The sequence below is a fragment of the Equus caballus genome, chromosome 28 (assembly GCF_041296265.1).
Source record: "Equus caballus isolate H_3958 breed thoroughbred chromosome 28, TB-T2T, whole genome shotgun sequence".
In the NCBI taxonomy this organism is placed as follows: Eukaryota; Metazoa; Chordata; class Mammalia; order Perissodactyla; family Equidae; genus Equus; species Equus caballus.
In genome coordinates this window covers 31,239,692-31,255,536 of record NC_091711.1, presented here as the reverse complement: position 1 = coordinate 31,255,536, position 15,845 = coordinate 31,239,692, and the positions used below count along the sequence as shown (strand labels likewise).

The 15,845-nt window shown below is 43.6% G+C and overlaps 1 protein-coding gene across 1 annotated transcript in view; it reads right to left on the bottom strand.

The window, feature by feature from the left end:
* The window catches only part of DRAM1 (DNA damage regulated autophagy modulator 1), a 39,026-nt gene extending 23,417 nt beyond the window's left edge, over positions 1-15,609 (bottom strand). The window contains exon 1 of the mRNA XM_001497185.6: positions 14,769-15,609. Within this exon, the coding sequence (XP_001497235.3) occupies positions 14,769-14,899 (131 nt within the window). The 5' untranslated portion in view covers positions 14,900-15,609. The remainder of the gene's footprint in view (positions 1-14,768) is intronic.
* Between the last annotated feature and the right edge of the window lie 236 nt (positions 15,610-15,845).

Here is a 15,845-nt window from a genome sequence, read left to right as displayed (position 1 = left end):
ACAAAGCGGTGCCTAATTATATTTGGTGAAATTTTGCTCGAGAATATTTCAAGAAAACTCTCCAAGAAGCAAATGAAAATGTGGACATTTCTAAGAACTTTTAAGAATCATAATGGTTGCTTATTATTGTTAATAAAAATGAAAGTCTCTCTTACCTTAAAACGTTCTTTTAAGGCTTTCAGTCTGAGCTAATACATGTTACATCATAAATATTGCATCGCATCTTCTGCCTGATGTTAGAATCCAAATGAGCATAACACCAAGGGGGTACCAAGAGACCTTGTGAGCAGCCTCCTTTTATTTTTTATTTTTATGCTCAAACTAAACGATGTTATTGTGCAAAAGCAGAGCTGGTAGTATTTGGTTGGCATAGCTATGCTTGAGTGCCTGATTCAAGAAACTGGAGAATGAGTGAGAGGTGAAACCAGTTAACCTCCCAATCCGGCAGAAGCAGGCTTCCCACCCGACTCCCATCACATGATTCTGTACCATGTGCTTAAGCAATACAGTTCCAGCCCTGCCCCAGTCCCATCCACCTCCTCATTTGCCTCCTTGTAAATGAGACATTTCCTGGAAACTGCAGTGGGGCTAGGAACTATGGTTCATCTGTATGTGGCTTAGATGCGGTTGAGACTGTTATGTGTACACAGTTGTTTCTAGGGTAGTTTGCACCTAGGAAATCAGTTTATGTCTGTATTTCTTGTATTCACTTTTTTTTTTTTTTGAGGAAGATTAGCCCTGAGCTAACATCTGCCCCCAATCCTCCTCTATTTGCTGAGGAAGACTGGCCCTGAGCTAACATCTGTGCCCATCTCCCTCTACTTTATATGTGGGATGCCTGCCACAGCATGGCTTGACAAGCGGTGCATAGGTCCACACCTGGGAATCTGCAAACCCCGGACCACTGAAGCAGAATGTGCGAACTTAACGGCTGCCACACCAGGGCAGCCCCTACATTTCCACAAGCTAAGTTTATCATGGAAAATTCCAAGTTGTTTGTCTAACCCCCTTCTTCAACCTAATTTATGATAAGCCAGTGCATAATCATTTGATGCTCAAAAGAATGAAAATAGTACAAAGAAAATGTACATGATAATATAAGCTTGGTCGAATGCTGTCCTTTTAATCACTGGATACATGTGATTCCATTATTCCCAAGCCTGGAGTCACTCGGGGGACTGAGATGCTGACGAGATGCAAAATTAACTGTGTATCCAGACGGGTTTGTTACATTCCCCTAAAATCCCAGGCCCATTGCTTGGAAGATTAATCAGGACTTAGAACCTAAAACACTTAGGGACCGGCCCCATGGCCGAGTGGTTAAGTTCGCAAGGTTCGCAGGTTCAGATCCTGGGCGTGGACATGGCACTTCTCATCAAGCCATGCTGAGGCGGCATCCCACATGCCACAACTAGAAGGACCCACAACCAAAAATACACAACTATTTACCAGGGGGTTTGGGGAGAAAAAGGAAAAATAAAAAAATTAAAAAAAGAACCTAAAATACTTAATGCACCAGTAAAAGGAGACCATTACTTCCTTTATCCTCATGATATTTAAAAGGAATAAGTATAATAATAAAAAGTAATTACATTTTATTAGATACTTTTAATTATTAGGGCTAACTTTTTGGTAGCTTCACTTGATAGGATTATTCTAGAGTGTGAGGTACCATATAGCTCTATCAACTATTTTTAAACTTAAAAAGAAATTTCTACTCATAAATGCAAACAACTTGCTCTTTTCTCACACTACCCACCAGCACTTGCCCTCTCTGTCAATCTGAGTTCCTTCCTTGTTCCCTCATACAACATTTTAAAAGAACTGTTAAGCACCTCCTAAGAGTTGAGAGCTGTGCCAAGTGAGAGGAATACAAAGATAATTCACTACCTTTAAAGTTTAATATCTAACAAAAGGTTCAAGGATTCATTGATTCAACACATAAGTACTAACTGCCTTCTATGTAACAGGCAATTCTGGAGGCATAGTGAATGCAGTGGCAAATAAAAGAGAAAAGCCACTCCTTCGTGGAACGTATATTTTCGTGGGGGGCAATACAAATAGTCTAGGAGTGATGAATGCTGTGAAGAAAAGGAAAGCTGGATAAGAGGACAGAGAGGGGTGAGCCGCCTACTTGGGACCGTCTAATCTGGGAAGGGTACTTGAACAGAGAGCTGAATGAAGTGGAATATTTGGGCCAGGAAAATTACAAGCAGAGGGAACAACAAAGTCAAAGGCCTTAAGGTGGCAATATGTTAGAGGAACTGCAAGGAAGCAGGTGTGGCTGGAGGAGGGAGTGGGCAAGGATGTGTGTGCATAGGAGGGAGGGGTCACAGAGAGCCCGAAGCATGATGGGAAGCTGTTGAGGGCTGAAAGCAGGGAAGGGATAGCAAGTTGATAGATGTTTTTAAAAGATGTTGGGAAAAGACTAGAAGGGCAAGTGTGGGCCAGGGAGACCATTAGGAAGCTATTTCAGTATTTTGTCAAGAGATGACCATGGCTCAGACACGGGTGGTAATGAAGAGGGAGGTGAAAAGATGTCAGATGCTGGAAGTTTTTTGGAGGAATCTCTAGAAACCATCCCCACTTGGGCGACAGCTGCTAATATTACAAAACAAAGAAAAATTAACATTTCCTCAGCACTTACACTTGGCCAGGCACATCTTATTTGGTCTTCATAACATCATAAGGAAAGTATTGGGGGCCGGCCCTGTGGCTGAGTGGTTAAGTTCACGCACTGCACTTTGGCGGCCCAGGCTTTCACCCATTTGGATCCTGGGCACAGACATGGCACTGCTCACCAGGCCATGCTGAGGTGGTGTCCCGCATGTCACAACTAGAAGGACCCACAACTAAAATATACAACTATGTACTGGGGGGGATTTGGGGAGAAAAAGCAAACAAAAAGAAAAGAAAAGAAAAAAAAGGAAAGTACTTATTATCACCATCTTAAAGATGAAGAAACTGAGTCTTAGAAAAGTAACTTGCCCAAGGTCACATAGATTATAAATGGGGAAGCCAAGCCGTGCATCCAGAGCTATCTAATTTCAATGGACACAACTTAGGAATTCTTCTCTGCTGTGCTGTATTGCGATGCTTTTTATGATTACGTATCATTTCCATGTGAGTGTACAGTATTCTACATCTACAACCAGGCTCGCATCAGCTATTCCTTCTGGAGCCATTAGTTGTCCTCGGCATGTGAGAACTCTACAGCGCATGTTCTCGATGCAACGAAAAATACAATTACTGTCAGGTAAGGCGGACTGTTAAACGGGGCACTCTTCTTTTTTAAGTTGAAATTGAGCTTTTATATTTAAAAGTTGTCAGACCTGCATCAGTCAAGACTTTTGAGCAATACCCTACTGCTTTTTAAAAGTAGGAATAAAAAAAGAAGAAAAAAAACATTCACAATTTTATTTAATTCAGTGAAAAAAGAGAATTTTACATCAAACGACAATGGGAAATTTAAATTAAACAGAGGAGAAATTATATATTTACAATTGACTCAGAAGCCAAGCAACACTGCATCCATCACCTCAATTATTTTTTTTTTTTTGTAAGGAAGATTAGCCCTGAGCTAACAGCTATGCCAATCTTCCTCTGTTTTGTGTGTGGGATGCTGCCACAGTATGGCTTAACAAGTGGTGTCTGGGTCTGCGCCTGGGATCCGAACCTGTGAACTCAGGACAGCCAAAGCAGAGCATGCGAACTTAACCACTATGCCAGCAGGCTGGCCCCCACCTCAATTAATTTTTGAGCTGCAAAAGTTTGAGATCTTCAATTTTCTTATTATGCTTCTCTTAGAATTAACTAATTTGGATAATGCTTTCTTGAAGAAAATATTAAACTACAAATTATCATTTCAAAGATGATACTTTTCTAGCTAAAAGCTGTAAATGGCATACCTGCCTTTTTGTCCTCATGACACTGTGACTTAGTGATACTATGAGGTAATAATCACTGAGTCGTAAACTGAAGCGTCATTAACATCATGCCAGAATGTGACTTTATATACAGAGACCTCATTATCTGATTATTTATTATCCTGGCCTCCACTGTTATGGTTGAACAGGGAAGCAAACGTCACCATTGTCTGAAATTCAAAGTAGTTAGTAATCAAGAAAGTTGGCTTAAGCAGGAAGTCATCAAAAATTATATGGACACATACACATCACAAACATATAAATGTACACACATTCATTTGCCTACCTGTTGAAGTAGGCCAAGGCACGTTACGTGTGTACAAGTCCACTGTATGTCTTTCTGGCATATAAACCACATCTACTCTGAATCATCTCATTTCCAGTTTTGGTTTCTTTAAAGTGGAGGGAAAATCTTAAAGACACTTTTGAAGCAATTTGAGTGCAGAATCCTTCTAGTTTTTTATCAGTTTCGTAAATCTCTACATTTGTCATAACCACTACTTGTTTTGACAACTGTCTCTTTTGAATCTTTCCAAAGCATCGAACTGAGTTTTCTTAAAAATTACAATTCTTGGGCCGGCCTGGTGGCATAGTGGTTAAGTTCACGTGCTCCACTTTGGTGGCCCAGGGTTCACGGGTTCAGATCCTGGACATGGACCTACACATCGCTCATCAAGCCATGCTGTGGAAGCATCCACATACAAAATAGAGGAGGATTGGCATGGATGTTAGCTCAGGGCCAATCTTCCTCAAGCAAAAGGAAGAAGACTGGCAACAGGTGTTAGCTCAGGGCCAATCTTTCTCACCAAAAAAAACATATATATACAATTCTCTTTTCACATTCACAGACCAATAGTTTATAGGTATATTGAGTTAAATCACACAATTTCAATAAAATAAACAACTGGCATAAACAGAGTTGGGGAAAAACACAGCTGGCATTTGATACATAGGATACAAAGAAACAAGTGAGAGAAGGCAGCAAACAGCCCAGAGAGTGGTCACCACTGGAAGAGGTTTTCAGGGACCATTGGCTTCAGTCAGTGTTCAGTCGGCCCTCCAAACCTGTGGTCCGGCATCCGCGCATTCGACCAACCACAGATGAAAGGCCTGATGGTTGCCTCTGTACTGAACATGCACAGATCTTTTTTTCTTGTCATTATTCCCTAAACAATACAGTATAACAACTATTTACATAGCATTTACATTCTATTGGTATTATAAGTAACCTAGAGATGATTTAAAGTGTATGAGAGAGATGTGCATAGGTTATATGCAAATACTCTGCCATTTTATTTAAGGGACTTGAGCATCTGAGGATTTTGGTATCCACAGGCTCCTGGAACCAATCCCCTGAGGATACCAAGGGACAACCATATTTTGCAGAGAATGAAAATGAAAATACTGAGAATGAGATTATCAGTTACCCAGGAAGTTAAGTTGAGGCTGGTTAAGAAAGCTTCTGTTATATTCACAAATAAACCTATCACTTATAGGGACCGGCCTGGTGGCACAGCGCTTAAGTTCGCATGTTCTGCTTCTCGGCGGCCCGGGTTTCCCGGGTTCGGATCCCGGGTGCGGACATGGCACCACTTGTCAAGCCATGCTGTGGTAGGCATCCCACGTATATAGTAGAGGAAGATGGGCATGGATGTTAGCTCAGGGCCAATCTTCCTCAGCAAAAAGAGAGGATTTGCAGTAGTTAGCTCAGGGCTAATCTTCCTCAAAAAAAAAAAACCTATCACTTATAAAATTAGCCCTCGACCAATTGTCTTTTCCTATTTAACACTGGCATCTATCCAGATCAATGTGGATCGGTCCCTTGATAATACTTATAGCAAATGCTCACAGGGAACTTATTCTGTTTTTGGACCAGGGTATTAATGAGTCCTAAGAGAGTTCACATGTTAATGAGGGCGATGTTATTATTAACCCATAGAAAAGCAAAGAGAAGTCAAGCAATTCGTCCAAAGTCCTATAGCCGGGGCACATGGTGGAGCTGAATTCTATCCAGATCTCTGCTCCAAAACTTATCCACCACACTACGTTCCCTCTCAGTAGGATTATCAACTGTTGTAAATATTCAACAATACAAGCCAAACTGACTACAAAGTGAGGTTGCAAATCTTGTAAAACATGGAGAATTTCATGAAGCCGATAGAAATGGTGTTGGAGAACGACTGGAATCATAACCAGAGTTAATGAACGGTGAGCGCCGGCAGAAGAGAAGCCGACAAGATTACTAGAACAGGGATAATAAATAAAACAGGCCCATCTGATATGAATTATCTCGGTCAGCTGTCAACCAATATTTACTAAGCACTTACTGTGGTCTGGCACTGTCATAAATGCTGGGGATGCAGGAGTGAACAAACCCTAAATCTCTACCCTTGTGGAACTTACATTTTGTGTGAGAGACAGACAATAAACGAGATCAATACCCTTACACAAAGATTAAAAACAATCACTGGGAGAACTGAAGTCATAAAACATTTCTGCAAAAACGAGCCTCTTCATATCCTCCTTCAATAGACAAATGTGAAATCAAGGACTTTACATCATTCAATCATAAAACCATATCGGAAAAAGTATGTACTCCTCCCTTAAAAAATCAGCACCCAACAAAGCCCAGAGTCAGTAAAAGGAGGGAAATAATAAAAATAAGAGCAGAAATAAACGATATTGAAACAAAAAAGACAGTAGAAAGGATCAATGAAACAAAGAGTTGGTTCTTCGAAAAAATTAACAAAATCGACAAACCTTTAGCCAGACTCACCAAGAAAAAAAGAGAAAAATCTCAAATAAATAAAATTAGGAATGAGAGAGGAGAAATCACAAGAGATACCAATGAAATACAAGGGATCATAAGAGAATACTGTGAAAAACTATATGCCAACAAATTGAACAACCTAGAAGAAATGGACAACTTCCTAGACTCCTACAACCTCCCCAAACTGAATCAGGAAGAAATGGAGAATCTGAATAGGCCAATCACAAGTAAGGAAATAGAAACAGTAATCAAAAACCTCCCCAAAAATAAGAGTCCAGGACCAGACGGCTTCTCTGGAGAATTCTACCAAACATTCAAAGAAGATTTAATATCTATTCTTCTCAAACTATTCCAGAAAATTGAGGAAGATGGAGTACTCCCTAACACATTCTATGAAGCCAACATCACTCTGATCCCCAAACCTGACAAGGACAACACAAAGAAGGAGAACTACAGGCCGATATCACTGATGAACATAGATGCAAAAATCCTCAACAAAATTCTGGCAAACCGAATACAGCAATACATCAAAAAGATTATACACCACGATCAAGGGGGATTTATACCAGGGACACAGGGATGGTTCAACATCCACAAGTCAATCAACGTGATACACTACATCAACAAAATGAAAAACGAAAACCACATGATCATCTCAATAGATGCAGAGAAAGCATTCGACAAGATCCAACACCCATTTATGATAAAAACCCTCAATAAAATGGGTATAGAAGGAAAGTACCTCAAGATAATAAAGGCCATATATGACAAACCCACAGCCAACATCATACACAATGGACAAAAACTGAAAGCCATCCCTCTGAGGACAGGAACAAGACAAGGGTTCCCACTTTCACCACTCCTATTCAACATAGTACTGGAGGTGTTGGCCAGAGCAATTCGGCAGGAAAAAGAAATAAAAGGAATCCAAATAGGTAACGAAGAAGTAAAACTCTCGCTGTTTGCAGACGACATGATCTTATATGTAGAAAACACCAAAGAATCCATAGAAAAACTATTAGAAATAATCAACAACTACAGCAAAGTAGCAGGGTATAAAATCAACATACATAAATCAGTAGCATTTCTATACACTAACAATGAACTAACAGAAAAAGAACTCAATCCCATTCACAATCACAACGAAAAGAATAAAATACCTTGGGATAAACTTAACCAAGGAAGTGAAGGATTTATACAATGAAAACTACAAAACTTTCTTGAAAGAAATTGATGACGACATAAAGAGATGGAAAGACATTCCATGCACATGGATTGGAAGAATAAACATAGTTAAAATGTCCATACTACCTAAAGCAATCTACAGATTCAATGCTATCCCAATCAGAATCCCAAGAACATTCTTTACAGAAATTGAACAAAGAATCCTAAAATTCATATGGGGCAACAAAAGACCGCGAATTGCTAAAGCAATCCTGAGCAAGAAAAACAAAGCTGGAGGAATCACAATCCCCGATTTCAAAACATACTACAAAGCTACAGTGATCAAAACAGCATAGTACTGGTACAAAAACAGGTCCACAGATCAATGGAACAGAATTGAAAGCCCAGAGATAAAACCACACATCTATGGACAGCTAATCTTTGACAAAGGAGCAGAGGGCCTACAATGGAGAAAAGAAAGTCTCTTCAACAAATGGTGCTGGGAAAACTGGACAGCCACATGCAAAAGATTGAATATTGACCATTCTTTTTCACCACACACCAAAATAAACTCAAAATGGATCAAAGACCTAAAGATTAGGCCTGAAACAATCAGTCTTCTAGAAGAGAATATAGGCAGTACACTCTTTGACATCAGTTTCAAAAGAATCTTTTCGGACACTATAACTCCTCAGTTGAGGGAAACAATAGAAAGAATAAACAAATGGGACTTCATCAGACTAAAGAGCTTCTTCAAGGCAAGGGAAAACAGGATTGAAACAAAAAAACAGCTCACTAATTGGGAAAAAATATTTACAAGCCACTTATCCGACAAAGGGTTAATCTCCATAATATACAAAGAACTCACACGGCTTAACAACAAAAAAACAAACAACCCGATCAAAAAATGGGCAGAGGACATGAACAGACATTTCTCAAAAGAAGATATAAATATGGCCAATAGACACATGAAAAGATGTTCATCATCGCTAATCATCAGGGAAATGCAAATCAAAACTACACTAAGATATCACCTTACACCCGTTAGATTGGCAAAACATCCAAAACCAAGAGTGACAAATGTTGGAGAGGTTGTGGAGAAAAAGGAACCCTCATACACTGTTGGTGGGAATGCAAACTGGTACAGCCACTATGGAAAACAGTATGGAGATTTCTCAAAAAGTTAAAAATAGAAATACCCTATGACCCAGCCATCCCATTACTGGGTATCTATCCTAAGAACCTGAAATCAGCAATCCCAAGAGTCCCATGCACCCCTATGTTCCTTGCAGCATTATTTACAATAGCCAAGACGTGGAACCAACCTACATGCCCAGAAACTGATGATTGGATAAAGAAGATATGGTATATATACACAATGGAATACTACTCAGCCATAAAAAAAAGACAAAATTGGCCCATTCGCAGCAACGTGGATGGACTTCGAGGGTATTATGTTAAGCGAAATAAGCCAGTCAGAGAAAGACGAACTCTATATGACTCCACTCATAGGTGGAAGTTAACATATTGACAAGGAGATCTGATCGGTGGTTACCAGGGAAAAGGGGGGGTGGGGGGAGGGCACAAAGGGGGAAGTGGTGTACCCACAACATGACTAACAATAATGTACAACTGAAATCTCACAAGGTTGTAATCTATCATAACATTAATAAAAAATAAAAAAAATAAAAACAATCAGCACCCGAATGATTTTAAGATTTTTGTTCATTGTAAGGATTTTGTCTTTTCATTTTATTTTGTTCATTATAATGAATTTTGTTCACTATAAGAATTAACACATAACCGTGATCCTAACCTAATGTTGTAATGTTAACTAAATGAAAGATAAAATAATTTCCCTAATTTTGTAGATTCATTTTTGGAGTTGGAGACCCAACCTCTCTGACTTTGTTTACTACACCCTTCTGGTCCTCCTTTAAAGATGCCTTAATTCTAGGTGACCCAGTTTTCTGCTACCAATCACTGAGCAGGGTTTGTGGTCATGAGGAGACACGATGGGAGTGGCCAAAGACCACAGTCCATCCGGTAAACAGTACTGGCACAAAAAATGAGACTAGGCTAATAATAAAAAGCAACCAGGCTGCAGAATTGGCAAAGCTTTAAAAGTAAAAGTCTGCAGAATATTCTGGAAGCATGAGACACAAGGCAAAGAAGACATAAAAGAGTGGCTGATCAACTGGGAGGAGCTGATGAGTAAAGTTGATTCAACATAGTCTGAGGGGTTTGGTCACAGAGGAAAGACAAAAAGCTATAACAAATTAAGCGTGATTGTGGGGCCAGCCCAGTGGCGCAGTGGTTAAGTTCACAACGTTCTGCTTTGGCTGCCCGGGGTACACCAATTTGGATCCTGGGTGCAGACCTACGCACTGCTTGTCAGGCCAAGATCTGGCAGGCGTCCCACACATAACATCCCACATATAAAGGAGAGAAAGATGGGCATGGCTGTCAGCTCAGGGCCAGGCTTCCTCAGCAAAAAGAGGAGGATTGGCGGCAAATGTTAGCTCAGGGCTAATCTTCATCAAAAAATAAATAAATGAATAAATAAATAAATTTTAAAAAATTAAAAGAAAAAATTAAGCATGATTGTGCTCAAGAATTTTGGTATGGCCTGGTAAAAATCTAAACTACTCCTTTGAGGTTGAATTTTATTTGTCCTTGGTTTTGACATTCTTGCATTAATGGTTTCATAATACAGAAACATCACACTATGATATTCCAACTTGTCAAATTTAGTGGCTGTTTGAATCTCATGTTTCTAATTTAATTTTCTGATAGGAAACACATCCATTTTGCTAAAAAATAAATATATACAAAAAGGTATACTAGGTTTGCAAGATGTTGCCTTTGGGAGAAAATGAGTAAGAGATATATGGGATCTTTCTGTATTATTTTTTATAACTGTATGTAAATCTACAATTATCTCAAAATAAAAAGATCATGGGGCTGGTCCGGTGGCGCAGCGGTTAAGTGCCCACGTTGCACTTCGGTGGCCTGGGGTTCACAGGTTCGGATCCCGGGTGCAGACATGGCACAGCTTGGCAAGCCATGCTGTGGCAGGCGTCCCACATATAAAGTAGAGGAAGATGGGCACAGATGTCAGCTCAGGGCCAGTCTTCCTCAGCAAAAAGAGGAGGATTGGCAGCAGATGTTAGCTCAGGGCTAATCTTTCTCAAAAAAAAAAAGATTATTTTTAAAAATCATAGCAGGAAGTCTTATGCCCATCCTTATTTCCCATCTGCTAAGGTCTGGCTGACCATGACCTCCTCCCTCCACCCCCTATCCCCGCTAACGGAAGCATATTTTGTTCTACATTTTGCTTTTTTCCATGTAACAGTGTATCAGAGATTTTTCCATATCAATGTATTAAAGAGCGTATTCTATGTATAGAGAGCTTTCATTTGAAGTATTCTTTGGATAAACCATATTTATGTAGCCAGTCCTCTATGGATGGACATTTGTATTGTTTCCAAACTTTTGTTATTAAAAGCAATGCTATGAGTAACCTTGTAGATATATATTTTTGTCATTGTGATAGATGATGCCAAAGTCCCTTCATACGGACTGAATCAGTTTACATTCCCATCAGCAATGCATTAAAGCTTGTCTCCCCAAAGTCTCACCAACAGAGCGTGCTATCAAGCATTTGGGTTTCTGCCAATCCAGGAGATGAAAAATGGCATCAGTGAGTTTTAATTTGAATTTTTATTCCATTCATGATGTTGAGCATCTTTCCATATGTCTAAGAGCTATTTGCCCATTTATCCAATATACTGATGAATTGCAATGTTACCAGAAAATATCTGATAAGGAAGCTGAGTTTGCATGTCATACTGGAGAGAGGTCCTCTTAGGGTTTCGGCTCTTTTTTTTTTTTTTTGAGGAAGATTAGCTCTGAGCTAACATCTGCTGCCAATCCTCCTCTTTTTGCTGAGGAAGACTGGCCCTGAGATGACATCCGTGCCCATCTTCCTCTACTTTATATGTGGGACACCTACCACAGCATGGCTTGCCAAGCAGGGCCATGTCCCCACCCGGATCCAAACCAATAAACCCCGGGCCGCCAAAGCAGAACGTGCGCAGTTAACCACTGCGCCACCAGGCCGGCCCCTCCGGCTCTTATTTAAAACACAATGGCTCTTAAAGTGTTCGACATTGTTAAAAAAATATCAGAACATCAGATTGTTTCAAGTCATTGAGTCAAAGGGGGCTTATCCTAAATATGTCCAAATCACTGACCAACCACCAATGACCTCATCAAGCCTTCCCTAAAGGGATCTGCCCTGTCCAAGGGGGAAGAATAACAATACCCATGGTGAGTGCCCAGGCAATATTCCTTCAACAAGTATTGAGAGCCTTCATGGATCTTACGTTCCAGCGAGGGAAGACAGATAATCAACAGAATAAATAGGTAAATTGTATGGTTTGTTAGAAGGTGATGGGCAGGGGTGGTGGGGGGGGGCTGGTCTTGTAGCAGGTAAGTTCATGCACTCCGCTTCGGCAGCCGGAGACCCCAGTAGAGATCCCTGATGCGGACCTACACACCACTCAGCAAGCCAGGCTGTGGCGGGATCCCACATACAAAATATGGCCACAGATGTCAGCTCAGCGACAATCTTCCTCAAGCAAAAAGAGGAAGATTGGATTGGCAACAGATGTTAGCTCAGAGCCAATCTTCTTCAACAAAAAACAAAAAGAATGTGATGGGTGCTATGGTGAATAATAAGACTAGATATGGTGGATCAGGAGGCTTAGGGTGTGATTTTAAATAGTGTGATCAGAGCAGACCTCACCGAGATAATACCTGAACAAAGGAGGAGGTGAGGGGAGAAAGCCTGGCCATATCTGGAGGAAGAACATTCTGGCAGAGGAACAGCCAATGTAAGGGCCATGAGGAGGTGGTGGCCTGACGTGTTCAAGACACAGGAAGGAGGCCAGCATGGTTAGAGCTATCTGGAGGGAGGTAGGGAGGCCAAGAGAGCAGAGATGAGTTACAGGAGATAAGGCCAAAAATCTCTGGGTCAAATGGATAAATCTGGCATTACTCCTATCACTTCCTGACACCTCGTTCTTGTCTACATCTTGCCCTACCCCAGTGACTTAATTTTCTACGAGGGGCAGAGGCAATCCAGTGCCCCAGCTGCTCCCTGAGCAGAGAGAGCAGACAACCTACAAGCCTCAGACACATGGGCAAGCAATATGTTTGTTGTTTGTAGGCTAACGGCTCCTGGCAACAAGAGGATAATCTCATGCCTTTTTCTCCTATAATTAATTCTTCTCTTCCTGAAGCCTTCTTTTCCTTGTTAAATTTAAAACCCTTTCCTTGGAATGTCTGTAATTTGAGCATCTCGCAAGTGGTTCGTCTTCTCAGCTCATTTCCCGATTTCTGAATGCCTTCCATTTCAAGTTCACCCTGGGATGATATTAATCACAACTACATCAGACACCTCTACACAGACTCAAACCCTGCCTCTCAGCACCTGGGCAACACATATCAAATATTATCTGTCCCTGAACTTCAGATCCGGGACAAACACAGTTATAATTTTCTCAATAAAAAGCATTACCACGAGAGAAGCTCTTCCTTTCCACTCAAGTCTAAGAGGATCTATCCTGCTTCAGAATCGAGAGAAGGGAGGCAATGGCACTTTGGACTGAAATGAGCCATGAGAAACCAAGCCCAGGTTTCTGCAGGAGCACAAGGCCTGATGGGAAAATCCTGGATGCATGGAACCCCTCTTCTTCTGCGGGCAAAACCACCACCATTACTATAGATTTGCTTCTGTGCACTATTCTTCATATTGCTCTCTTCCTTGCATCTTTAAACTCTACTCCCTCACATTCATTCCCCCTTCCTCATCCACAAAAAACATTAGAGAACATAGCTCACCAGGCGGAACGGCTGCAGGAGGGAGAGGCCCTGCAGTCTCTATAATCTCTACAATCACAAAGTAGTCACAAACCTTGGGTGTCACCCACTCTATCCTCTCACTGACCAATACAGGTCCGGGGGGGTCACACTACTTGGATAAGAACAGATTGTTCTAATGTTTAAGGAACGCCCGTTACCATGGGCAAGCACAGAGCTGGGAGCCATATGAAGAGAATCTGGACACATGTCCTGGGCACTGATGAAGTGATCCTCAGAAAGGAGGAGGCCGAAACTCATGAAAAAGGAAACGGTATAATGACAACACAAGAGGTCACAAGTTGTTGACAATCTGAGGGCTCTGACTTTGGGGGCACAGTACCCAGAGAGATCTTGGGCATCTCCATCCAGAAGAGCTTAAGCCAGATTCCCAAAGATCTGGAGGGAGCATAGTGTTGCTTTTGCTATGGGACGGATCTAGGTGTGAATTCTGCTCCCATCATTTCCTAGCTATGACATCAGTGTCACATTGATGATATTTCAACATCTGCTTAAACTAGTTTCCTTAAACAAAAAGTGAGCCAGACATCCACTTCACGAAGATGTTGGGAAGCGGAAGCGAAATATGTGAGCTGTTTTAGCACACACCTGGATCTGCCTCTCACACACTCAATAAGTGGCATCCATCAGAACCCATCCTTGTTTCAATATCGCCAAAGAAGCGTCTTCCAGAGATTCTGTCCCATGCCCCGTCTTAAAGTTCTACACTCTATCCTGAACCCCTCCTGCTGCCACTCTGTTCAGTGTCCAGTGTTGAGGGGAAAGTCAGAACTGCTCAGCTCTGTACCCGCTGCCTCCCTGTACATCCCAGGGCTGCCAGGAGCATCCTCTCCTCATCGTCAGATCTCGGTCTTTCCACAAGACGCCCCAGCTGGGTCTGGACCCCTTCCCTTTGCATCCGCAGCGCTGCCCTGGGGTGCCTCTGCCTGGTCCCCAGTCCTGCTGCCCACCGTGCCCCTCACCTGATGTAGGGGAGGAAGGGGTTGACGTGCCCGGAGAGCACCGCGACCACGTAGGAGATGATGAAGGCGGCGGACGACCAGGTCACCAGGAGGAAGGGGACGAAGGCCATTCCCCTCAGGAAGCACAGCATCGCGCCGCCGCCGGGAGGCGCTGCGCTCAGCGGGGCCAGGGCGCGGGGCTGCTCCGGGCCGCCGGAGGCGGGGGCCGCGCACGTGCTGGCCCGCCAGGCGGCGGTCACGGCGCGCACGGCCACGGGTGGCCGGACTGGAGGCTCCGCGACGGCAGGGCAGGCCCGGCCGCAGGCAGGGAGCGCGGAGAGCGGAGCGGGGCGGCGGGCGGAGAGCGGAGCGGGGCGGCGGGCGGGCGGAGAGCGGAGCGGGGCGGCGGGCGGGCGGAGAGCGGAGCGGGGCGGCGGGCGGCGGGCGACGGGCGGGCCGGGTGGGTGGGGCGCGGGCGGCCCGGGCTTGTTGCGAAATGAGTGAAGTCACAAAGCGGCGGCCCGATCGGCTTGGAGGCGCGCGGCGACCTCCCCGCGGACGCGACGCCGGGGCTACTGGGCTGCTGTGGCCGGGCTCCTTTCGCTTTTGGTTCGGACTCTCCGGGGTGGGAGGGTCGGCGCGGACAGGCTGCGCTGGGGGCGCCGGCGGGGATGCCTGCCCTGGCCGTCCCAGCGCGCCCGGCCGCCCCGCTCTTGCACAACTCCGGAGCAACAGATGGAGTCCTCCGGCCACTCCTTCCCTCGGGGTTTCCGGGGTACCAGGCCTTGAACCCCGAGAACTTCCCCTCCGAGGTCCCGCCGCCCGCGCGTCGCGGGGGAGAGGGTGGCCACCGTGTGGTGACATCCACCGCATCCTGCCGCGCTGTTTCTGCTCCTGCTGCAGGGGTGGGGACAGAGTGTCAGGTGACTTTCCCCAGGCCACGAGGCACCGATGTGACGCCCACCTAGATAGTGTCCCCTCAAAACCAAGTGTGTGTAGGGGCGTGTGGGGGCGGGGTGGGACGAGCTCGAGCAGAGCCTGGACGGCTCCGTGCGCTGCCCACACTTCTGCTTTCCGCCAGAGCCGACCTGGAGAATT